At 39.9% G+C, this 25351-nt stretch overlaps 1 protein-coding gene across 2 annotated transcripts in view; it reads right to left on the bottom strand.

Moving 5' to 3' along the window:
• Window positions 1-25351, bottom strand: part of LOC137274603 (fibropellin-1-like) — a 68592-nt gene that overhangs the window by 3397 nt on the left and 39844 nt on the right. For both annotated transcript variants that reach the window (XM_067807883.1, XM_067807882.1), the window contains exons 2-19: window positions 17985-18066; window positions 17381-17420; window positions 11291-12562; window positions 9896-9991; window positions 9484-9597; window positions 8531-8647; window positions 6853-6963; window positions 6260-6373; window positions 5481-5594; window positions 4942-5052; window positions 4414-4527; window positions 4188-4301; window positions 2787-2897; window positions 1979-2089; window positions 1332-1445; window positions 1055-1165; window positions 435-548; window positions 37-150 (exon numbers count right to left, since the gene is read on the bottom strand). In XM_067807883.1, coding sequence (XP_067663984.1) covers window positions 37-150; window positions 435-548; window positions 1055-1165; window positions 1332-1445; window positions 1979-2089; window positions 2787-2897; window positions 4188-4301; window positions 4414-4527; window positions 4942-5052; window positions 5481-5594; window positions 6260-6373; window positions 6853-6963; window positions 8531-8647; window positions 9484-9597; window positions 9896-9991; window positions 11291-12562; window positions 17381-17420; window positions 17985-18008 — 3016 coding nt within the window. In that variant the 5' untranslated portion in view covers window positions 18009-18066. The remainder of the gene's footprint in view (window positions 1-36; window positions 151-434; window positions 549-1054; window positions 1166-1331; window positions 1446-1978; window positions 2090-2786; window positions 2898-4187; window positions 4302-4413; window positions 4528-4941; window positions 5053-5480; window positions 5595-6259; window positions 6374-6852; window positions 6964-8530; window positions 8648-9483; window positions 9598-9895; window positions 9992-11290; window positions 12563-17380; window positions 17421-17984; window positions 18067-25351) is intronic.

Genomic DNA, 25351 nt, shown 5'->3' with positions numbered 1-25351 from the left:
TTAATGGTGAGGGATCAACGAGAAGGGATCTTGTACCTGTCTCACAATTGGCTCCCTCAATGCCAGGAGGACAGGAACAGTTAAAACCCTGAGCTGTCTGAGTGCACGTCCCGTTGTTCTGACATGGTGTCGCTAAGCAGGGGTCGCCTCCTAAAAGTGAAATACGTTTTGTGTGTGAGATCATGTCAGCCACGATATGTCGTGCCTGTTTTATTGTGGGTAAACCATTGTTGCGTCATTACCGCTCGTTACAACAACTAATCTATAATGGTTATTCTTTGGCGTTGACATTTGATATTGAAAAGTGTAGACACTTGGACCCTAAGAATATGTTCCCCTGAAAATATTACACGGCTTGACGTCCTGTTTCTTGAGAAACATTACCCATGTGAATCTAGCTTTAGTGCATCATATGAACGTAAAAGGGCGTATACCTATTTCACAGTTAGTGCCGTTGATGCCTTCAGGACATGTGCACGTGTACCCATTTACAGCGTCTGTGCAGTTGCCGTCGTTGACGCAAGGGTTGGGTGCACAGTCATCAATATCTGGAATGTATTACATGAAATGTTACTTAACTGCAAGACACAGATATAAAACCTGTATTCGACCAAACAATAGCAGGCATTGTCAAAACGTACTGGGCTAAAAGTGTCGACAATACTTCAAACGTTAGCTTACAAACTCGCCATTGATACCCGAACCAAATACATAATAATCGAACCACCTTGTCTGTGTTGTTTTCATATAGGTCACCGTGAACTATGGCTGTAGACCTTTTATGCCCAGTCGTATACTCTAAAAAGACGCAGCAGCACATGATGACTTAAGACCAGCACATGATGGCATTCAATCGAGTGCTTCAAGCACTGATTCACTTTGTAAAATGAAAAGATCTCAGCTATCTTCCTTGTCCGTTAAAGTTTTAACAGCAACGTGGAACTTTACCACACCCACAAAAATCGTCTATACAGAGAACATTAATCTCTAGCCTCTACATCATGTAATGTGTATTTAGTTACATAATTGAGATCGCGCACCCAATAACTCTCACCTGAATTGCAAAGAATTCCCTCATAACCAGCGTCACAAGTGCAGTTGTACATATTTACACCGTCAACACATGTCCCATGAACACACGGTGAACTTGCACATTCATTTACATCTGCATTTAAAACAAACAGTAGTCGTATGTTTGAAGCATATAGGACATATATAATGATGAATTAATAATTATGCAGAGCTAAGGAATATTTGCCAGTATGGAACAGGAAGGAATTTCAAGTCTACACGTCGTCGTGGCAAGAATACGTCTCACGTTAATTACCTACCATTGAGGCAGTCAGTCCCATTGTACCCATCAACACACGTGCAGGTGTAGGAGTTAACACCGTCAGTACAGGTGCCACCATTCTGACATGGGCTCCCTGCACAGTCGTCGATGTCTGGAAGAACCATCATAGTATTTACAACAGTGAGCCTCATGATACATTTCCTGTAAGTGGGTAATGGCATTGAGTAGGTAATGATATGTTACATTTTTCCAATATACGTATTTATTTATCACAATATCCCAAAAGAGGATATACATGTACACGCCCCTCTTTTGTATTTTCCATACTATGAGTTTTGAAGAGTGTAGGAAACTGTTGCCAATGACTGTTTATTCCGTTTAATATCGACACAGTATGCAAATACCTATGTTGTTATTTTGCTCTTGGAAATGGTCCTACTTGAGTGGCAATAGCTGGTAATATAAACTACCATTCATATAAGCGGAGAATTTCTGTAATGAATGAATGAATGAATGACCTTCTTTTAATCACGAACAAACCTTGTTTCCCTTATTGTAGTGATCTCGCCTTTCAAACGTAAAAGGTAATCTCGACGTTTCTGTCAAGGGTTTCACCTCATATGTTTCAGACGACATATACTTTCAGCATTGATCTATTCGTAATAAGGTTTTCTACTTTCTTACCCACGGCACAAAGAGATCCTGTGAAACCAGCATCACAGTCACATGAGTAGGCGTTGTATTGGTTCACACAGGTGCCGTTTGCACACGGGTTACTGCTGCATTCGTCGATGTCTGCCACAAACAATAGACATTTCCCCCAATGTGAAATAATATTTTATTACTGTATTTGTTTGTCAAAACGTTATCCTGAACAACACTGTGGGCGCATGAATAGGAATCTTAAAATCAAACCATCTTTTACTTCAAATCTCAACGCAGCTATTGTTCATGTGCTCCCGGACTTAGTGAGCATGTGCAGGATAACACTATGGTAACGTAATGAATTAAAGTAAAGGTGTGGATTCAGGACAGGGAGTTGCATGTCAATTTGCTCGCATCTTATTATACCACACGGGCATTGTATTTATTCACATCAAACTGAGATGAACATGGAAAAGATTCAAGGCCGATATCTTTGGTGCTTCTAGACCCGTGTGAAATACAAAATGCACTTCATATAAATCTATGAAAGGTATGTATACAATGCACAAAAATTAGTTATCATCTGACTGTTAACTACGTAACATCATCGCTTCCATAACTTTTAACTCCATAGAAAAAGCCACATACTGAAGAGTGTACCAGTATACGACATTCATATGACATGTGTGCATTTGTTTGCTTTATTGTATGTGTTTGTGCGTACCTGTATTAATGTGTGTTTGTCTCTGCGTGCGTGCACATGTGTGTATGTGTGTCCTTCTACGTGCCTATGTGTGTGCCTGTGTGCGTACCTATGAACACAAATGTGTGAATGTGCGAAGCTTACCAATGTCACAGTCCTTTCCCTTGTAGCCTGGCAAACACGTGCAGTTGTAGTCGTTAAACATGTCGCTGCAGGTGCCGTTCAGACACGGATTGCTTAAGCATTCGTCAATTTCTGTAAATAAGTTAAAACATTAATCATTTAATCCATTGATCCGCACCATCAGCAACCTTTATCAAAGGTAAAATGATGGATTATCTGTTACATAGTTGAGAATTCCTTTGACCGATTTGTCAAAGGATGTGGAGTAATGAGGAGTTCCTGCATGTCCGTCCAATGCCTTAGGTATACTGAACAACAAATGAAACGCAACTCTAGCCTTTTGTCAAGTTTATATTAAATAAAAGTCATAAACATGAACGCTTCCTTTTAGGAGATTTCATTTTGTCCAAAATTGCGTTTCTTTTGCTGTTCAGTATAGTTGCACGTATATCATATAATTCATTTCATGGGATCTTTGGCAAGATCAACGAGAAACATTCATGGCGTGACAATGCATGTACGAATATTCGTTACGCAAATGTCATCTCTAATCAGGAACGAATAGACACTTATTTTACATAATCATTGCCTTCAAAATGGAGGTGCTTGTATAACATGTGGGATCTGTTTAAATCTTTACAATTTCTAACAACGAACATTACAGTTTGAATGAGTAGGGTCCAAACAGTTGATATGTACGTGCTGACTATATTGTCATCTTCTAGATATGATTATGACTACACGGCCGTTGGAGCCGTGCCAACTTATAGAGGGGTACACAAAGTACGCAGTTTAGATTACCAGTTGTCCGACTTGTATTTTCGTGGAAGTCGCGCCGCTTAGCTGTTTAAGCGGCTGACTCTGTGGGTACGAGTTCGAATCCCCCATGGGACTCCACCAAAAAGGTACAAGAATTTGTACTTTACTGAGAAAGTGTAATACCAAAAATAGGACATATGTTAAATTACCTAGATATATGCGTCTTAGTATAGAAACACCAGTAATTATGTAGATATGTTAATAATGGAGGGAACCCGTGTAAATCCGCGTTCGAACTGGTCCTCAGTCGTAAGAGACCATAATTAAATGGGACGGAGTGGTCTGGCTCGCGTACGTGGTAGACACATATCATATATATTGCTGAGTACGAGCACAACAAACCAACCAAGCACCCAACCAGTCATTATACAGTCCGTTTTGTTAAAACATAATTTGTCCCGATGAAAATACTTTCGCGTCTTCAATTACTAACATAAATATTTATGCAAATAATATTCTGAAACATTGTACCTGTTGTGCATTACCCTAAATACATGGTTATTACTTTCTCAGTAACATTCTGGTTTTGATATGACTTGCACGCATGTATATCCTCTGTACAGTGAGATTATGAAATACAATACAATACAAGTGGTATCCTACCTGTTTCACAGTTAACGCCGTCATATCCGGGTGGACATGAACAGTTATAGGAGTTGGCTGAGTCACTGCAAGTGCCACCATTGACACACGGGTTTGACTGACATTCGTCTATATCTGAAATACATACAGAGTTCATTGACGAAAAGGATAAACCTGTTCCATGTGTATTTGTAACTAGAGTTCACTGTTGGACACATGGATATGCTCACACTAGATGCATACTAACCGTGTTCACAACGTGTCCCGTTGAATCCGCTTGAACATGTACATTCAAAGGCATCCAGTAAATCAACACACCCAGCTCCATTTAAACAAGGACTACTGTTACATTCGTTGGTTTCTGTGGAAGATTAGTAGAATGCAAAACTGCATGAATGACGTTTGTTTCTTACTCTGCACATGCTCTGTAGAGCCGGAACATTTGACTGACAAATATTACAGACATTGTTAGACACGTCCACGTGAAATTGGTTGTTTATAATAAACTAGGGACACAACAATATTCCAGCAACATGACTGCGGTTTGCACTTAATGACGTCATGAGCAAATGAGATACAATGATATGCATGATCGAGCCTGACTACTTTAGTCGTCATTGGTTGCTAACCTGTTCTTCACAGTTTTTTACATAGTTTGGTTATTTAAGCAGAAAATGAAACACCACTCAAACAGTGAGATCGAAACAGGACATCGCTTTTTGGATATGAATGGATAATATTTGACAGGTATCTTGACAGAAATTTAATATCGTACCGACACTGCAGTTTTTCCCTTCGTAACCGGGATCACAGGTACAGTTGTAGTCATTTAATAGGTCTACGCAGGTACCGTTTACACACGGGTTGCCCAAGCACTCATTAGTTTCTGAAAGCCAAAGTTTCATGTACAGTTTTGACAATAAACGTTAGCAATCCTCTAATGTAAATGAACCCATTTTAGTAATCCCAGGAAATGTCCGAAACAAAATATTGGCATGATTAAAGGATGTCTCAAAAGCTATCACCATATCAACGTAGATTTGACATAAACCTACAACCAATGCTTTCATTCTTTCTAACAAGTACAAGTTCATCGAACATAATTGGAAAGTGAATGCCCTGGTAAAAAATCCCTTTTGAAAGAGGGAGTGAGTAGGGCGGGTTTTACGCACTATTTCAGCAAAAACACATTTAATGAGTGTCACACATTGCACCGATGTGGTGAATCGAACACTGGCCATGTGACACGGGACATGTTAAAACTAGGCTGCCCACTGTGTCATGTCATCTTGTGAAAGAATGTAAACGTCGTACCTAAGTCACATTGAATACCCTCGAACCCTGGAACGCACGAACAATTGTAGAAGTTGGGAAGGTCATTGCATGTACCGCCATTGTCACAGGGACTAGACAGACATTCGTCGATGTCTGAAACGGTCATGATGGAACAATGGAATACACAATACACAAAAGTGCCTTCATCTATTCAGTTTGACGTATACTGTTTAAAAACATGTAAATTAATGTAATAAGATTGAACAGCAATTTATAACGTCATCTTGTGACTATATCAAATCAGTCTATCTCGTACCTAAGTACAAGAATCTATCCCATAGTGTATATATATGTTATTGATGCGCTTGCTGTGAAAATTTCATCTTGCCATTTCGAATGGCTATAATAATAACTACTATGATGATAAGTAAATATTGATAAACTTCTGGTTTGTTACACGGTTTAGCGAGGTTTAGACATGCATTCTTACATCGTTCCCAAGCTTGAGCGACTGCAACCAAACTATTAGTAGTGAACAAAAGATGAACATCTAAAATAACAGGTAATGCGGAGAGTGCACACCACAGAATTAGAATCATTCTGATCATAACGTCACATCATTATTTGTTTGTTCTGTACAGCCTGGAGCACGATATCTCCCCAAATACATCAAGCTGTTGTCAAAAGAGACATAACGTAATATATAAAACATAGATCTAAAATCAATTGGATTGATTGTTTGTGACATTGTTTCTCTCGCGTCCGTTTCCCAGAAGTTGTTTTTATCTGTGAATGTCGTTGCCAAGTAGGATACTTACCATGTTCACACAATGTTCCATTGAACCCACTTGCGCATGTACAATCAAAGGCATTGATAAGATCGACACACGTGGCTCCGTTCAGACAAAGTCCAGCGTCACATTCGTTGATGTCTAAGCGAATATACAAAAATGACCCATCTCATAGAAATAAACGCCCTCAGCAAAATAAACATTCTACGTACGATATTATTTCATCTCATATAAGCTAATAGAAATACAAATATACCAGCCAGTCAAGAACCAACCATCCCGAGAAAACTCAAAGAGGACCTACATACTAGCCAGTTTAGATTTAAACAGGATTTATTACATTGGTATTCATTCACTGCAAGAAAATAGATGTTTAAAATGGCAACTCGTTCTGAACGCCATTCAGTACTTTCCGAGAAGATTCCTTGTGGGTCTTCTTCATGCTTTTCGTTGTAAGTTAGGCTTGTGAACTGATGTCGTCCTATACCAGTTGCGTAATTCGATGCTCATGATGTCAGTCACTGCCTGTACAGGTTTGCCGTGATATAGCTTGAATAATGCTGATAGAGGCATTAAATAACAAACTTTCACAACTGATTAATTCAAACCTGATTTCTCACCTGTGCTACAGTTCCGGTCGGTATACCCAGGGTCACAGGAACAGTTGTAGTTGTTTATATCGTCAACACAGGTACCATTAACACATGGGTTCGATGCGCACTCGTTGATATCTACAAAGCAAGTCTTTGTGTATTAGTCATAATACCTGTATGTGGTCTCATGAAGCCAATGCTTAAACTACTAGCGTATACATTCCATATCCATATGGTCCATTCTGGAGAGTGTACCCTAAGGCCTTATCTGGAAAAGATGTGGGTTTCATATTTATAGCCACCAGTGCTCGCTCAACGACATCTGTGAGTGCCGTCATAACAGTGAGTGCATGAGTTTAGGTTTACATCGTCACTCAGCAATATTCCAGCTATATGGCTGGGGTCTGTAAATAATCGAGTCTGCACCAGACAATCCAGTGATCAACAACATGGACATATATGTGAGCAATTGGGATTCGATGACATGTGTCAACCAAGTCCTGACCACCCGATCCTGTTAGTCGCCTCTTACAGGCGTAGTCGCCTTTTATGGCAAGCATGGGATGCTGAAGGCCTATTCTACCCCGCACCTTCCCAGGTAGCGTAATAACAATTCACGTTGTCCTCTTCAACAGCCCCGTTATAGGATAAGTGTTTTTGTCATTTGATAGTTCTACTTTCTGAATTGCCATCAGCTGTACCTGATTGTAACATTGGCATCAGAAGTGACAGAGTGACAGGACCGTATACGTGGCCTATTTGGCCTATTCACAGTTTTGTCGAATTTCTAGTAAACCTCCACATTTCCTTGAATAATTTCAATACAGTTTGGCACAAGTGTATCATTGTACATCATAATTGTATTGAATACACTAAATTGTCTTACGGTATAGTTACTTCGTCAGGACATGGCAATGTTTTCGCATAGTCTTGACATACTAAAGAAAGGTTATCCCGAATAAGTCCAAAACAATATCGTTGTAGATGTCTGTCACCCCTCGGAGTGCCAGTGATCAGTAACCATGGAGACAAACCGTTGTTGTCACAGCCAGCCCGTGCTCGGAGGGACCACGTGAAGAAGATCGTGGTTACATATTGGTCTTCAGTAATCCATGCTTGTCGTTGAATGGCGACTAAGGGGATCAAGTGGTCAGACGTGCTTACTTGGTCAACACACGTCATTTTAGCGCTGATCAATGCTCGTACTGTGGATCACTGGATTGTCCTGTCCAGAGTCGAACATTTTCAGACCGCCACCATATTGCTGGAATTTTGCTGAGTGCGGCGTTAAACAATAATCCGTGATCGTTTGTTTCCTTGAAGTTTTGCTGCGTCTATGACCTGTATCATCATATGTTCTAACTCTATCATCACACTGATCCTACTTGCCTCTTACAATTATCCCATGTCTCACAACGCTGATACGAGCAGTAGTTTAAATGCAACGCCATGTTTTCTCCTCAATATTTTTTATGGTATGAAAGACAATAGTAACTCGGTGAAACTGAATGATATGCTTCAAATTGGCTGACACTGCACAAAGTAACCAGTAGACTATCTGGACGAAAAGACTTATATTTGAACTTTGAGGAGTTTAAGGAGTTTCGTTATATGCTGCGAAAACTAGTATGTTTCCTTCAAGAGATCAGGTGGAGTTCTTTGTCGGAAGTAAGACCGCCTTGGCAAGGACAGTATCACCACGTACCTACTTCACACAGAGATCCATTGTATCCACTGTCTGTACAATCACATTCATATGAGTCCAGCTGATCGCTACAGATTCCATTCACACAACTGTTGTTAACACAATTATCAGTGATATCTGAAATAAGACAAAGCAAATGTACCCAATGCATGTGTAATGAGTGAGTGAGATAATATTTAACGTCACATCGACAATTCTTCAGCCATATCGTGACGAACAAATTAGACATTTATATGCCACAAACAAAAAGTATGGGAACGCCCTAAAAGATGAAAACATGATAGTCTTCCATAAACTTAAAGGTGGTGAGATCATTTAAACCCCAACATCAATGAAACGTTTTGTGTGCTCAATGGGCACTTCGAACGACATGTCAGAAGATGCAATAGAGCAACTGAATCATTATTCGTTGAGGCTGAGAGAAATGAAACATTGACATGAGCTAGCGCTGTAGTCACTTGGCCACCCCACCATACCCTCTCACACACACACACACACACACACACACACACACACACACACACACACACACACACTAGACAACCTTGAATATGATTCCCATCTCTCTTCGTTGTCAGTAACTGTAGTACACATTATGACATCCCCCCCTTCCCCCCCGAAAAAAACAAAACAAAAACAAAAAAACAAAAAAACAACAACATAAAATAAAAAAAATAAAATAAGATAAAAGTAGAAAAATGAAAAAAAAGATACCACCTTTGTGGTTCGCCTCAACTACCCTTATTTTCCCGACGAGCTGTTAAGCCCTATATAAGTCAAGAAGATTGGATACAGAACTAGAATTCTTTTTTTATATTGACTGCTTGTGCAACTAAAGAGTTCACTTGTTTAAACACACTCACACACGCACATACGAACCCATCCACGTACGCACGCACGTGGCCACAACGTTCTTTATCAAAGTGAAAAGTAATATAAAAGTTATTGCTCACCAGTCTCGCAGTGGGCTCCTCCCGACCCATTGACACAGTTACATTGGTATAGGTTGATCAGACTATTACAGGTACTGGAGTACTGACATGTGTCAATGGTGCACCCGGCAGAAGCTGTAAAAAAAACCCGTCAACCCTATGTTTTACAACATGACTTAACCCAGAAACAAACATGCAGGACATATCTTAACTAGAGCTGTTCACGAAAATAATCATCGTTAACCAGCAATGCTGTAAAACGTACCCTGGGGCTTTGCTGTATTGTTTGCAGAGGAAAACTGATAACATTTTTACGCTGAGAACATCAGAATTTGTAACGACGATCAAAACTAAAGACGCATGAACTGTATAACGAAACATCTTATTCCCAGAAGTTCGTCCCTATGCGGAAAAAGAAGGGCGAAACACTTACTGTCATTACACTGGTATTCAAAATAACCTGCTGAACATGAGCACGGGTACGGGGTCCCATCTGAACACACTTGTGATGCAGGACATGATGTTTTGTCTGAAAGACGGAAATGAATATGAACTTTGATGCACACATATAGCTTACTAATTGTTCAATGTGTTCAGTGTTCAATATATCGAGCACCAGTTCCATAAGCACAGGGCAGACAGAGCAGTCGTAGTTAAACCCAGTATAAGAAATAATACAATTTAATGCTGAACAACTGAAAATTCAGACACTGAAAGTACATGAACGTAGGTTTGTCTGAAAGATATTTATGCCATACATTTGTGATTTTTGGTGGTGCCAGTGGAGAGACGTTTTCTGCATATCATTTGCACACTGAATCATGTTTCTGTCGTCACAAAGCGACCTTAGTGCCTATCTATTCTTGAAACTTAGAAAAAGATTCAGTAATCATAGACCCGTGAAGGTCCGGGGTAGAATAGGCCATCAGCAACCCATGCTTGCCATAAAAGGCGACAACTAACGATCTGGTGGTCAGGCTCGCTGACTTGGTTGACACATGTCATCGGTTCCCAATTGCGCCGATCGATGCTCATGTTGTTGATCACTGGATTGTCTGGTGCAGACGCGATTATTTACAGACCGCCACCATATAGCTGTAATGTTGCTGAGTGACGATGTAGACCTAAACTCACTCAGTCTCTCACTCACTCAGTAATAATATGGCCAAACATGTTTAATGCAGTCCCAGCCTTGTTCAGTGTGATAACATGTGTTTCCCTTGTCATTGTGTTTTGTTTCTGTAACAGTTACCTTTAAGGGGTCCTAATTTAAATATTGCCTTACAGTTGTAACTTATTCCTGTTCATGCTTAAATGATTACATCTCATGTTTCTTTTGTTCTCGATCTTACGATTTCAAATGACACAAGAAGGCATATGCCCATATTAGATGTATGACTTCAAAACAAACCCCCCTTGCTAGATTTGCAAGGTTTAAAGTAAGTTGTTGTGAACCGGCTATTGTTACCTGTAAACATTCGGCAGCTCCAAAACAGTCATGCACGGCCAACGTATGTAAAATTTAAAGCTATGCCAACAGTTATTCGTGTTATTGACACCATGAACCCTTGGTCCATTTGAGGTGGTTCATCTCTTGAGTTGGTAATGTTATGTATTTAGGATTCATTGTACAATAGATAAATATCATTTTCTCATTTACCCGCACTCAGTAGCTATTGGTTATGCGTGTATAACTTTTCATATCGGTAACCGATAGCAAATTGTTTTCGCTCTGTTTGTTTGTTTGTTTCGTTCTTTCTTGCGTATCCCCGTGTTATTGTCATAATAATGCGATATTAGGACTCGTCTTATTTATATTTAGTCTTACCTGCATCATTTGTCAGATTTAATCCGGCCGGGTGGGTAAAGACACACTGAGCGTCAACAAACGGAAACGTGTACATCATGGCTCCAAATGGAACATCGTCCACGTGGGTCAGGCTGTAAAATCCTGGTGTTGTCACCTCCACTGATGCCTCTGAGAAACAGCTTCCTTTAATTACCTTAAACTGGGGGAATATCTGTGGACGTATTCCGAGAACGTTGTCAGTGGGAACAATGACCGTTATATACACCTTCTTTAGGTCATATTGCGCGTGAAGAACAGGTTTTCCGAAGTCATAAGAGCTGGAGTATAAACTGGTCGGTGGGACGAGTGCCATGGATGGTATCTTTATAACTATCTGAACAACCATGACGGGTTTGTCGGCTTCAATGTACAGTGGGCCTGTGGTGGAGTCAATAGTTATGTCATGATACTCCCGTTCACCCACAGAGAAGGATATACTACTGACTGACGGGGAGCGGACGGTGGTTGACGCTGATGATCCAACAACTCTGTATATAGCCCCACCAGTAACAGGTAGTGGTTCTGGCAAGTAATAGCTTCTTCCAAATGATTTTACAGGCAGCAACATTTCTACCATGCCATCTTTAGTGTTACTGGTGTACTTCATATTATGTCCACTAATCACAGCCACAGGTTTGTCACTGGTGATCAGTGTTCCAGTAATGTCCTCGGCACAATAGGCACCAACTGTCTGATACTTGTTGAGTGTGAACGTTCTGCTTTCTCCATTGAAGAACGTTCCATTGCCACATCCATCAGCCATAAGGGGTCCTTGTATCTTAAGACTTATGTTCACCTGGGTATTGTCGTCCGTAGCGACGATGAGGAAAACAGTTTGTGTTGTTGACGTGTAAGGAAGGTCTGCCTGATATCCTGTGTTATCATCAATGTGTGTCACTACGATATATTCCGTCGATAATGCCTCTATCGGCAAGGCAAGGTATCCATCTCCTCTATGAACCAGAGCGTTATAACAGAACAGGGTTATATCCTCAGTGGATGAAAAGTGGAATGACATGTCAGTCACCTGAAGGTTGGCTTGGTAATAAAAACTTTCATCAACTTTGTATTTGTATTCTTCCCTGGCTTGGATGTGTAAATCTTCCGAAATACCGAATCCACTTTCAACGTGAACAGTGGCATTCACCTCAGACAGCATCACGAAGAACATGTTTGGAAAGCTTGAACCTTGGTATACTTGTTCAAAGAACGCTGTAACGAATTGTCGTCCCTTTGGCATCGCCGAAGCATCTAAAGACAAGTAAAACGAACAGATGTGAAAGTGGCATGGTTTTGTTGAAAGGGTAAAAAATAAATGGCGCCCTTTAAACATAGTTGAGTTTCCTAGGTATAGTCACACTACTCCAGTCACCTGAACTGTCAACAGTTAGTTCAGGGACACACATTAGCACTTGTATTTCGAGACAGTGAGCTAATGCTAATATCTGGCGTTACTTTTAGCAATATTCCAGTGACATATGGGAAACCAGAACTACACCTCAAACACTGCTTTCTTGCTTGGAATCCGACCTTTTCCATAATGATTTAAATGAACGATGGACTAATTGTGATAGTAACAAATAAACGTACTTAAATTGAATGAAGCCACAGTGAACTTCAGACCTGAGGAAATTAAGACTTCCTCCGTTTGGCACTGCTTTGGCACTGCCATGGCACTGCCATGGCACTGCCATTGGCAAAAAGAGAATTATGGTGGTACAGGGATTCTGAGACAGACTTAAAATGATTGAACAATATACATACACAGCTGACGAAACACTGGCTGCAATAACCTAAAAAAAAGGAAAAAAAAAGAAAAAAACAAAACCAACAACAAAAAACAAAACAAAACAAAAACAAAAAGCGAGGGCTTACATGAATGAGGTGATATGAATGAATACGATACAAATAAATTAGCTGTGATGTTATATCTACACTATTTCCTGTTGTTTCACAAAATGTTACACGACAAATTAAAGTCACTCGATCCCTGACCCACGTCTAATGTCTCCTGTTTAGGAATATTTGCCGAACACGTCAACCACGTAATCATAAGAAAAAGACGGTAAACATTTTGTCTTACAGGAACACTACTAGAAGACTACGCTAGTTGGCCTTAACCCCCTGGATGCCGAGTTTTTTTTCAAGCGCACATTTTCGTAAGGTTTGAAAAGTGAACGTTGTGCGAGATTGCGCTCGCGTGGTACTGGATCTGCGTACGGCTATAAAATTGCACAGAAATGTAGAATATTTAATTTCACATCAGTTGGTATAAATATATATGCGGCTACCTCAGGGGTCTGAGAAATAGACACTGCTAAAAGTTGTCCAAAACTTTTGTGTGTGTTGAAAAACAGTATATTTCTCCGTTTTTTATCGTGCACCAATAAAAGCACTCTGCTACGGTTTTTTTTTAATTTGGCATCTTTGCGGAAAGTGTGAGCGAAGAAAATACAGCTTGATATCTGAACGACATAACTGTATATGAAATGGATGTATGTACTAATGCATAACGTCATAATCACAAAATCAAAAATGACCTGCAATAAATGTCAAAAATCGATTTTCTACCATGACGTCAAACGTCGACACAGTATTCATGCACGTATAAAGATAAGGGGGCATAACTCAGCTATGGTTTACATTAGGTCAATGTAACTCCGATCACATGGAGAGAATTTGCTGTGGATACCGACATAATATTTCCGTGATGTTTTGTTCACAAAGAACCAAACTATTCCCATACAAAGTTCCCCAATGTGAGAGGATACCGTTTGGTAGATTCACAATTTGTAAGATAAGATGCCAGTGTACTACATCAAAAAGCAGGTAATAGCGATTTGGATGTCCCTATCCAATACATATTTTAGTTCTTAGATTCCCATATTCTCCTGTTTGTGTAGATGTGTTTTTATTAATTTTGCATCATTATTAACGAAGTAACAGCCACAATTTCAAATGTAATGAAATAACTGAAATTAAAGCGACATTTTAGTTGACGTCACGGCATGTTTCGTGCATTTTGTGACGTCGGAAAAAGACAACTCTGGTTGCTGATTAGTATATATCTAACCTAATTTCCACTCAATGAGTAAAAGATCTCGGCTTCTGTGTCAGAATTCAACACTTTTACTTTTCAACAAAATATAAAATGAATGGTTTTATCACTGAAATAGTGCCCTGAACATATCAACAATTACACGGTTCTACTACATATCTTATTGTGAGCAACACGCGCACCTGCCTAGCATCAATTTAGCATAAATGAAAATTTCACAATACCTGATTATTCATTGAATATTCATTTAGGAAATAGACTTTTCTTCTCATGATTATGAAATCAATTCCATCATAAGTATGCAATGAAAGGTACAAAGAGATCGCTTTTTCAGTACAGAAGTATTAGGATATGGACGTAAGGTTTGTCCAAATTAAGACATGACCTGGTTTATATATTTTTAACAATTTTCGTATAAATATTGTTTGAGTTAGATATTATGCCATCAGATATATTTTAATCGAATTTGAATTGACTTTATTATCGAGAAAAATGATAATGAATCATGAAACGTTTTTGACAAACTCGCACCTGGTCAATTAATATTCATAATTGTTTTGTCTATAAAAACGACATAAACCAATACAATGAACAAGACAATTCCTTTAAATAGTAGTATGTGCGCCCCTACATTTCATAAAATGTGCAAATCATTTTCATTAATATTATCCGTTTTACTTATAAGTTGGAATTAAATCGCTGTTTATTAACCTGTTCATATGAAACTGCAATATTTGTCCCAACGTATTGAATATTGCACATCACGGGAACTAAAGCACATGTTGCAGTAAAGGCTACGTGTGATCTTCCAACACTTGTGTAGAGGCTTAAAATGTGGTATAGTACACTTACTGAGTCAATTTCCCATGTAAGTATTATTCAAACAATCAAAAGCTTTCAAAGAATAAAAACGCATACCTTATATCCACATATGATATGGTGTTGAACATGGATATATGCAGATAATGAAATCAGTTTCATGAAAAAATATCTGAACGATATGCAAAATATACATCACAATACTAAAGATGCAATCGGAATGGTATGGGCATTGTGTTTACTCTTGTTCAACCGACCTTCACCTCAAAAAATTGCCTAATATGTGCAACAATGTTGACGTGTGACATCGCTACCGATGACCGATTTCTTTCAAAATGGCGGCTTCGCTGAGAAGGGTACACAGGAATTTGCGAGGACTTTTTGCTTGATTCAGGTATCTTTTGTATATAAATGTGACATGTAAGTAATCAGAATTATTCTGACTATCTGTGTATTGTTATATGTTTTTGTCGTTTACATTGTAAATGACGGAAGAAGCCAGAAATGCCGATAAGTACCGTTGTCGTTCTGCGTGATTTTGCGTCACTCATGGAGTCACGCTGCACTAAAAGTTTGACAGTTTCTTATGAATTACCAAATTATTTCATTGCATCTGTTTTCAGTTTGCTTTTTCTTGCTACGATACTCTTCCCCCCAATATACTAAAAGTATTGAGCCATTGTAAGCAATGATTAGACGTCTGGATGTTGGAAAATCTCCGAAAATGCTACGCAGTGTAAAATTGGAATTTTTCTTTGTTTACAGTGCAGTCAAGCGCTGTCTTTCGAGCACAGCGTTCGTTTTCTTACAAAGTATGTTTCGTTTCGTTTTGTCTAGACAGTTGGTACTGGTGACAAAGACCTTTTGTAATTTGATTCTAAGATGCTTGGGGAATTCAATGATGCATTTGTCGCAGCTAACTATGAAGAATACATGATGCAATAGGCGTCTCAATACCGGCCTTCTCGAAACGTGATTTTGTAAACACTATCCAATATGGCGGAAAGCGCACTTCGGCGTTCGTGTAAGTGCATTTTCGAAAACATCCCAACCGATTCTGGTTACATCGGTGACGTTTCAGAATTATTACTGGTTACATGAAAACTTGATATCAGTGATGATTAATATGCTATTTATGAAATTCATCACTCCCAGTAATTATCCGATTTTCACATTTCAAAAGATACTGCAAATAACGCTGTGAATCTCGATTTTGTACAGTTTGAAAAATGGCGGCATTTACGATGAAGCCTATTTTGAAAGACGATTTTAAGCACTTTAGCTTGGTCTGAGATAATAGTGGATGGTATCAAGAAACTGGGAATTTTCCGTAGAATTCAAAACTGTGAAGTATTTATATATGCGTGGTATATTTAGAATGTTTTTAGACTTCCAAGTGAGGTATGTAGAGGAGGGACATATATGTCCCTGTGGCATCCAGGGGGTTAAGTGAGTTCAGCGTGCCTTAATTGGGTATCCTTGATATCTGAGTTGCGCTAGCATATGATACTAGCCAACTTCCATGATGAAAAGTCAGGTTTCCGTTTTGCCAGAAAACTTTCCTGGAATTATTTGGTTGCGTATTTTGTTTCATTAAGAATCAACAACAGCAAATTCTCACAATTGTCAAGATCCTTGTGTAAGCATCCGTTCGTCATGACATGGTTGTAATAAATATTAATTTGGTCATAACACCCACGTGCCGTATGTTTCTGGAACATTTGTTGTATTGCTCGGTGTCCTGTTAGAAATGTCATGCCTCATCTCATGCCTAGTCTCTCCTACCGACCCACAGGAAGTTTATCCCCATGAGCCTTTGTTTTGTTAGGAGACTGTTCTGTCGGATTTGCTTCACTGTTCATGTGAGATCCGGGTTAGAATTCATCTTTAGTAATCCACGTTTGTCGTAAGCAACGATTTAACGGGTTCCCATGGGTCAGGCTCGTTGACGTGTCGTCGGATCGATGTTCATGCTGGTGATCATTTAACTGTCTAGTCCAGACTCGTTTATGTATAGACAGAAGCTCAAAAACATGAATACTGCCGAGTGCGGCGTAAAAGTAAACTCCCTCATTTCAAACGTATGAATTATCCATTTTATGCTTCATGCATTTTGTTCAGTGCATCATGCTAATGCTAAAACGTTAATATAATACTGTCACAACTTTTGTTTGACTATACAATGTTCTCACCTTCCAAAACACCCAACACTGACAGACAGCAGAGTACTGCCTGCAAAAGAAGTAGATTTAGGTCACTCGTCATTTTGCAGATATCAAAATGTACAGAAAATATATTGAACTTAATTAATACAGACCGGTCTGACAACAAGGAGTACTGTTGAGGAAACAATGCCAACGTCGCATATTTACATATTCCCGTCCACAACAAAGGTTTGGATGAATCTCAAGTCGATGCTCAAGAGTGGATCTTTTCTGAAATTATCTTATTTAATTTCCTTTGTAACATTGCATGTCTATTTCATCTTATTTGAAAAGAATTACTTTAATGGTGGGTTGACTTTGAGATGACATGTTATAGTTAACGCGGATCCCGAGTTGAGTGGGGGTTGGCATAACTCCGCTTATGGCAATATTCCAGCACTATCACGGTGATGGACACCAGAGATGGGTTTTACACTTTAACCCATGTGGGGAATCGAACCTGTGCCTTCGGTTTTAACCACACGGCCCCCTAGTTTTCTGTGGAATGAAATCATTTACGTTAATTTACTCTAAAATAGCAGATCCATCATCTTTTACAGATAACTGATTGTAAGCAGACAGCAGCACTTACCCTGACTTTTGCTTTCACCAACATACTTATCAGAGCGTTGTTACCGACATAAATCTAAACATGGGCTGGACATCGCAGACATCTGGAACAGAAATTATAAACAGTGCATCACCACCTGTGATTAAAGAGTCTGATGCTTTCAATATTAGGCCTGCCGTGGAATATGACCAAAATACTGAGACGGTCAGCTGAACATACACGTGTTATTACACGTGATTCTGTGTAAGCATCAATGCAACATTATATGACCGGTGGAACAGTGTGTATCATAAATCAACGCCTTGGAGGAACCGCGATTGCACACATATTAGTAATAATTCATTACTCAGTCATTGTTTAAGTACTTTGGTGAGGAACTTATCCGGCCCGGATAACCGCATATGCATGATGATTCATGTGATGATGTTTAATTGTAATCATGATCCTGCCAAAGAGTACTTTCATTATTAACTACAGTGTTCCCAGAAATTATTGAGAAAATCTTTCTTTTTTTCTAATGATGCTAAGGTTGGAAAAAGGGCTTTCACTATGCACTAAGCATACTAAATAAGGGAGACAACTCTTGAAGGCTTAGAAGGCAACTCATTACGTCAAGAGCTATCTCCCTTGTCTGAGCAGACGGCTTCCTGTGTTGACATGGCAGAATTTACAGCAAGAGAGAAAAGAAAGCTCATTCTAGATGATTTTGAAAGGGGTGAGGCTGATGCTAAAGTGTTAGCTTGTAGACATGGTATTCCTCTGTCTACAGTATACAGAACTGTGAAGAATATTCAAACAGGAACCGGGATAGAGCACAAAGCAGGGGCAGGTCGGCCTAGGAAATTCAGTGTTGTGGATCGCCGAAGACTTGGGCAGATTGTGAGTAGGGGCAAATTGAAAAGTGCTGAGAACATCAGAAATGAAATGATTAGCAGAGGAAGTCCTCAGGTATGCAATGAAACATTTAGGCAGGAATTACAGAGACTTAATTGGGTGAAAAAAGTGGAATTCCCTCGCCGTTGATGAAAGATGCACAAAAGGAAAAACGTTTAAACTGGTGTCGGGCTCATGAAAATCAAGATTGGGATTATGTTTTCTTTTCGGATGAAAGTTCTGTTTGGCTTTTCCCTAATTGTGTGAAAATTTGGACCAAAGATACTGTCAAACCTATCTACCAGCGACCAAAACATAGCCCGAAGTTTCACATGTGGGGTGGCATATAGGCTCGCGGAGTGACGCCATTGTGTGTTTTCACGGGAAACTTGACAAAGAAAGATACGTTGACATTCTAAATGGTCACCTTCTTCCGACAGCACAAACATTGTATGAAGATGATTGGATTTTCCAGCATGATAATCACCCAAAACACACTGCGCGCTACACAAAACAGTGGTTGTCGGGCGAAAATGTTCAAGTTTTAGACTGGCCCAGTTACAGCCCAGACCTAAACCCAATTGAGAATGTGTGGGGAGTCATGAAGGACAGAATAAACCAAAAGGGACTGAGAAATATTGAAGATATGAAGGCCGAGGTGGTCCAATATTGGGATACCCTGTCACACGATTACCTACAAACTTTGATGGGTAGTGTGCCTAGGCGTATTCAGGCATGCATTGCTGAGCGAGGAGGTCTAACAAAGTACTAAAACAAGACTGAGACTGTAAAAGGATGATGTTTTAACATGTTTATGTAAGTAAAACGCCAGAAATTAATAAACGTAATGAGTTACATGACGCAACATGATTCTCAATAATTTCTGGGAATACTATATATCATGGAACACTTGTTAGGGCAGGCTATGGGCTACCTGCAACTATAACTCGCACTGGATATAATGTACCTGTCAGCACACCAGGGCACCTGTCAGCACACCAGGGCACCTGTCAGCACACCAGGGCACCCGTGTCCTTACTGAAGCACGTACATGTACTTCTCCACTATGTCCGCTTTATAACACTAACGCACGGTAATTACTAAGGATTTACTTCATTATGTTTCCTCGTTCCTACTTAGGTCATATATATGTTTGGAAGCTAATCCAATGAAGTCTGGATGACATTTTGCATTCATGATCCAACGAACCTGGCTTACATTAATAATGATACATCGTCTCTATAGTTAAGCCAACAACACGAATAGACTGATCTTTTTATCCTTTTTAGTCCTCGCGAAAAGGGGGAATCTCGTGATAGGGAATCTCGTGATAGGGAATCTCGTGACAGGGAATCTCGTGATAGGGAATCTCGTGATAGGGAAAACTGTGGTGTGACGATTAGACTGTGGTGACGAATTATGTCAGACCTTTACGTGGATCGACATATATCTGAAAAGTAGGACAGGCAGTCATTGGAGACATGAGTTATGTTCATGGCATCGGTATGATGACGTCTAAAATGAGATTCAGTTGTCGTTAAACCCAAACAATTCTGTGAAACGCGACATAGCAATAAGCATATATCTCTTCTGATTCTGACCCATTCTATAGCGTTCAGATCTTACGACAACTGGATAATCATGCCAACTAACAGATGGAAATGGCACGTACATGTACTTCTCCACTGTCTGACAGTTTGAATCATATTTTGAGCATAGGATAAATACGAACAACGTGAAGTTAGAAACGGATTGAGGATTCGGGATTCGAATCCCGAATCTGAATATTTTCCGTTTCCGAATCTGAATCCGTTTTTAACTTCATCTTGTTATCAATACACAGGTTCTAGGTTTGGTATGTATGCGTCACAATCGTTACAAAGTTTTGAGTGAAATGTCGGCTGGTGCACATCACTCGACTGCTTCTGACTGCTCGAAAAGTGTTTCTTCTCAATACACGGCTGTCTGTGAAAACATATATGCATGGCTCTCTAAGCGGTACATATTGTGTTTATGTATCACTGTATGGCAGTCCTTACACATGACGTAAGATGGACGTCTGTCTATTTATCGGATTGAAAAAGATCCCCTCTATTATGGGAGTAAAAGCTGAGGAATGGTCTATGGTTAAGTAATTAAAAGAATGTAGATTAAAGATTCCAAATAGAATTATGTTGACGGATGGCTTCTTGTGGGAACGTATGGGATGCTATTAATTTTAGAACCCTTGAACTCATTCCAAATATTGATACTATTGATGTGTAGGATTAAAATAATGATGTGTTCCTGGCCATCGAGTGGAACACGTTTCCGGACTGAGATGTTGATTGTATAATGCCAGTCTGTTATTGCTCTGATATCTATATTTAACTATATGCTGTTGCTCCCACTTGCCTGCCGTATCATCTGTGCTGTTTTCAGCACGGAACATTAAATATAGTTTGGACTATCGTTTCTGTTCTGTCAGAACGATGTCATTTCATGAGCAAGCAAATATTGGTTTCTGGCACGCCAAAGCTCTGTATGGTGAACTGAGCACTTACGACGAGTGTTCCCGATGCCCACTATTGTGACTGACTTGAAGTTAGATAATGACAACTGATATTTTCACGAGGAGATATCTTTAACACTGCAAGAAAATCATTCCATAATAGGACAGCAAACGGCACTTTATAAACATTTTCTGGTGGACACATGCTAATGAGACCATAGAGTGAGAATGATCAAAATGAAATTCACAAGTGAATAACGTGATTGTCCACCATGAACATTGATGCATGGTTGACAACTGCGTCTCAAAGAGCCAATCAAAAGTCACAAGAAGTATTGTAGAGTGGCATACCATATCTGTGACAGCACCCGGCGGAGTTGCTGAAGCGGGGCTTGGGGGGGGGGGGGGGGGGGGGGGGGGGATTCGACCAAACCAATGATTCAGCCTCATCTCCATTTCGTCCCAGACGTGTTCGATAGGGCATAGATCTGGGCTCGGCCATTAGCGCGGTTCGGAAGGAATCTAGACTAGTCATTGAAGATAGCACGCACCGCAGTCATAGAACGCTGGTGACACCTGGAACCTGGAACTGCCAGTGTTGGGATCTTTGGAGCAGATGGCTGGTTCGAATCCAGTGTAGTTGCGTGACGTGGTTAGAGATGGACATCCTCCTCGGGGACGGCCTTCACCGACGGCGTTTTGTTGATAACGTCTCCTCAAGCGGCATATGATGTTCATGATGTGCATTAAACTGCTGTGTAACGTTGCGCAGGTGTCAAGTTTCAAACATTCCAATGGCTCGCCACTTTTCATTTTTCATTTTCTGTTGGAGAAAAATCTAAGCATCTTCCAAATTTGTGTTTCGATGACCCGTCGACGTCTAAGCAATGATTCAGGCCTTTTAGGCCTTTTTATACGGACTTCTTGAACGACTTCGGAAATCGCACACAAAACAAAACTACGTATAAGGCCCTGTCTGTCTTATGGATTAAGTGTATTACATAGAATTTTTGAAAAGCGTTATAAAAGTTTTCTTATTCATATAAACAAACATGTTGATCAGACTAACTTTTTGCCTTTGAGTATATCTGTCTAGCCAAGATCTAACCCCGAAATTCTACTCACAAATACTAATGTGTTCTGAATAGAACTGGCCCCGATTTCTCGAAACAAAAATACTTATGTTCAATATTACAAATTAGACACAGAGTCTGTTAAACACTCTATTTGGGACAAGGTAAACACAGATTCAATCAGTCGACATGTATGTCACCACATGATATGAACAGTCGATACTCAGCTTTGTTCAACTCGACCCCTGAAATAGACAAAGAATCCTCACGTAGTCTGACTCGAAACCGTCACAGAGTGTGAATGTCTGTGTGAACAAACACAGATATTAACATTACAGGGAACTGCAATGCACAAATGTAAACATCATACTTTTGGTCGGCTGTATTAAAAAACCTGACCACCAGTTCAGAAATCTCCCCGTATTAAAAACTCCTCCCTAACAAAGTAATGGAGACCACAAAATGTCGAAGCACCCAGGGGCATACGCCCCTTTGAACCAAACTTGTCCCTCTTGAGTTCTCTTCATGCGACAGGAATACGAGTGTATTGTAAACTGACGGTCGTTAGTAACAGCCTGGTCGCATGTGAAGACAGTCAAGAATGTCGATATCAGCCTACGTAAAACTTCGATCCTCAGAGAATTCTTGTTAGGAAACTATACCTATGTATGCGTGCATAACATATACGACTGGCAGGAAATAGTGCAGGAATCAGCGACTTTGTAACGGTAATCTTACCCTATCAAACAGATTCGTGTGTCGTCATATAGGAACATTGTAACGGAGTATTGGTCAACTCAAACAACCCATAGAGACTCATGGGCAAACTGGTTAAAAATATAAACGTGGAGACACAGAGGCCCCCGGGGATATTCTTCTCAGTCGAACGTGCATTCAATACTGATCCATCACCTCTAAATACTGCGGTGGTCAAAGTCTAAGGTCTATTGTACCTTGATACAGCAGCTAGCATTGTTGGGGTTGTATCACATTGTAAATACCGGAACCTAGACCAAATAGACCAGGGGCTAACTGCGGTAGCAGCGATGAAAATAGGCGGGTAATAATGATACATAGACCATGTACTTCAAACAAAGCAAACTTTTAAATCCTCAAGTCTTTTCATTTGACATACAGAGATACCGAAGACGTAGAATAGATATGTATTGCCTTACCACTTTTCTCGTAGCATTCGTCATTATATATGCTGTAACAGGAGATACGAATGTTTAGAGAAACGTTACGCGTTGTTAGGCTTACGATGACTTGAAACGGGCTCTAAGGTCCATACGTTTCTCGGATATTTATTGGCCCTGAGCGTACATCAGTTGCAGAGGGATGCTCTAAATATCAATCACTGGTTTGACTTGGTCAGATTCGATTAGTGGATCTCTGCAATCAATTACCACTCGCTTCTTAAAATATGGTTGTGCCGTTGAAAGACGCATTATCGTTAATATGTTAATAACTAGCGACTAAATAGGACCGGAATGCCTTCAGACTGCTTTGGGCAATTTAAAGGTGATATAGTCACTTTTTTCACTCTTTGTGAGTAAAGAAGCTGGAAAACTTACTGTCATCGTATGGGTTGATTTGGTGAGGCATTCGATGTCCCAAACTGTATATTCGTAATCGCAATATCCAGATTGGTCTAATAAAACACTACTGCTAATGAAAACATAAACAGGCAAACGTGACGGCAACTATTAAACCCGTTTCAAGCATCCTCAAGCTGGGGGAATAACTGCTTTGATACATTTCAATACGACACTGATGGTACAGATATTCTGTTCAGTTGTACACCCTGTCTTTCTGAGGCTGGTATCTAAAGAAGTCAGATGTTGTCACTGGTAATGAATATGGACAACGACTCTTTGGCTATTGTGGCACTGGATTGTCTGGTCTTTCATTCATTGTCTGGTTTCTAATGAGGCCATCGTAGCATGGTGACCTAGGAAAACAAACACGTTCATCCACTAAACTTCCACCTCCACTTGTCTGAAACTTTGAAGGCGCAAGTTGGAGTTGGGCTCGACCAACTAATACTTGTTGTAATCGGCAACTAACAGGCTCGCTGACTCGTATCCCAAAGGCGTAGATCGATGCTCAATCTGTTGATCACTTGGCTGTCTGGTTTAGACTTGATTAGTAGCAGACCGTCATACAGGTGGAATACTGCTGAGTGTTCACTGTTCTCACTGTCCGATGTATTTACAGCCACCCCCGCAATGATGGAGTGTCGGGTTGAGCAACAAACTCCTACTTTCAAAGGCAAGTGGACTCGTGGAGATCCGAGCAAAAATACTGGTCAACAGTGACCCATGCTTGTTTTAAGAGGCGATTGACGGGATCGGGTTGGAAAACTCGCTGACTTGGTTGACACATGTCATTGGTTCCCATTTGCGCAGATCGATGTTCATGTTGTTGATCATTGGATTGTCTGGTCAATGCTCTGTGAATTACAGACCGCCGCCAAATAGCTGGAATATCGCTGAGCGAAGCTTAAAACGACACTCACTCATGTCTGGAACAATTCATTATGTGTATTATCAGACGTATTGTGTATCACGTTGGCCCATCAAGAAAATATACCATTAAAATACAAAAGAGGATATTGTATTTCCAAGATTGACAAAATGCAAATAATGAAGTCAAAGAGGAAACAGATGCCGAAGAAAAATTCCGGGAAATTTATTCCATTCCTTTTAAACGTTTCATCTGTATGAATATTTATTGCTTCTTTTCCACATTTATTGATATGCTCGCAAATGCCCAACGCACCTCATCAACATTATAATTTAACTGATCTTGACTGAAGTTTACCTCGGACATAGAAAACTTTCTGGAACTTTATCAGATATAGTGATTCTCTCAGGTCTGTTTTGGTAAACACCAGACTAGACGCGCTGCTGTTATTGTTTTCCGACGGTGTTGTCGGTACGTGGAGATGT

The sequence above is a fragment of the Haliotis asinina genome, chromosome 2 (genome assembly GCF_037392515.1).
Source record: "Haliotis asinina isolate JCU_RB_2024 chromosome 2, JCU_Hal_asi_v2, whole genome shotgun sequence".
Lineage (NCBI taxonomy): Eukaryota > Metazoa > Mollusca > Gastropoda > Lepetellida > Haliotidae > Haliotis > Haliotis asinina.
Note: the sequence above shows the minus strand (reverse complement) of the source record. Positions and strands in the feature narration are given on the sequence as shown.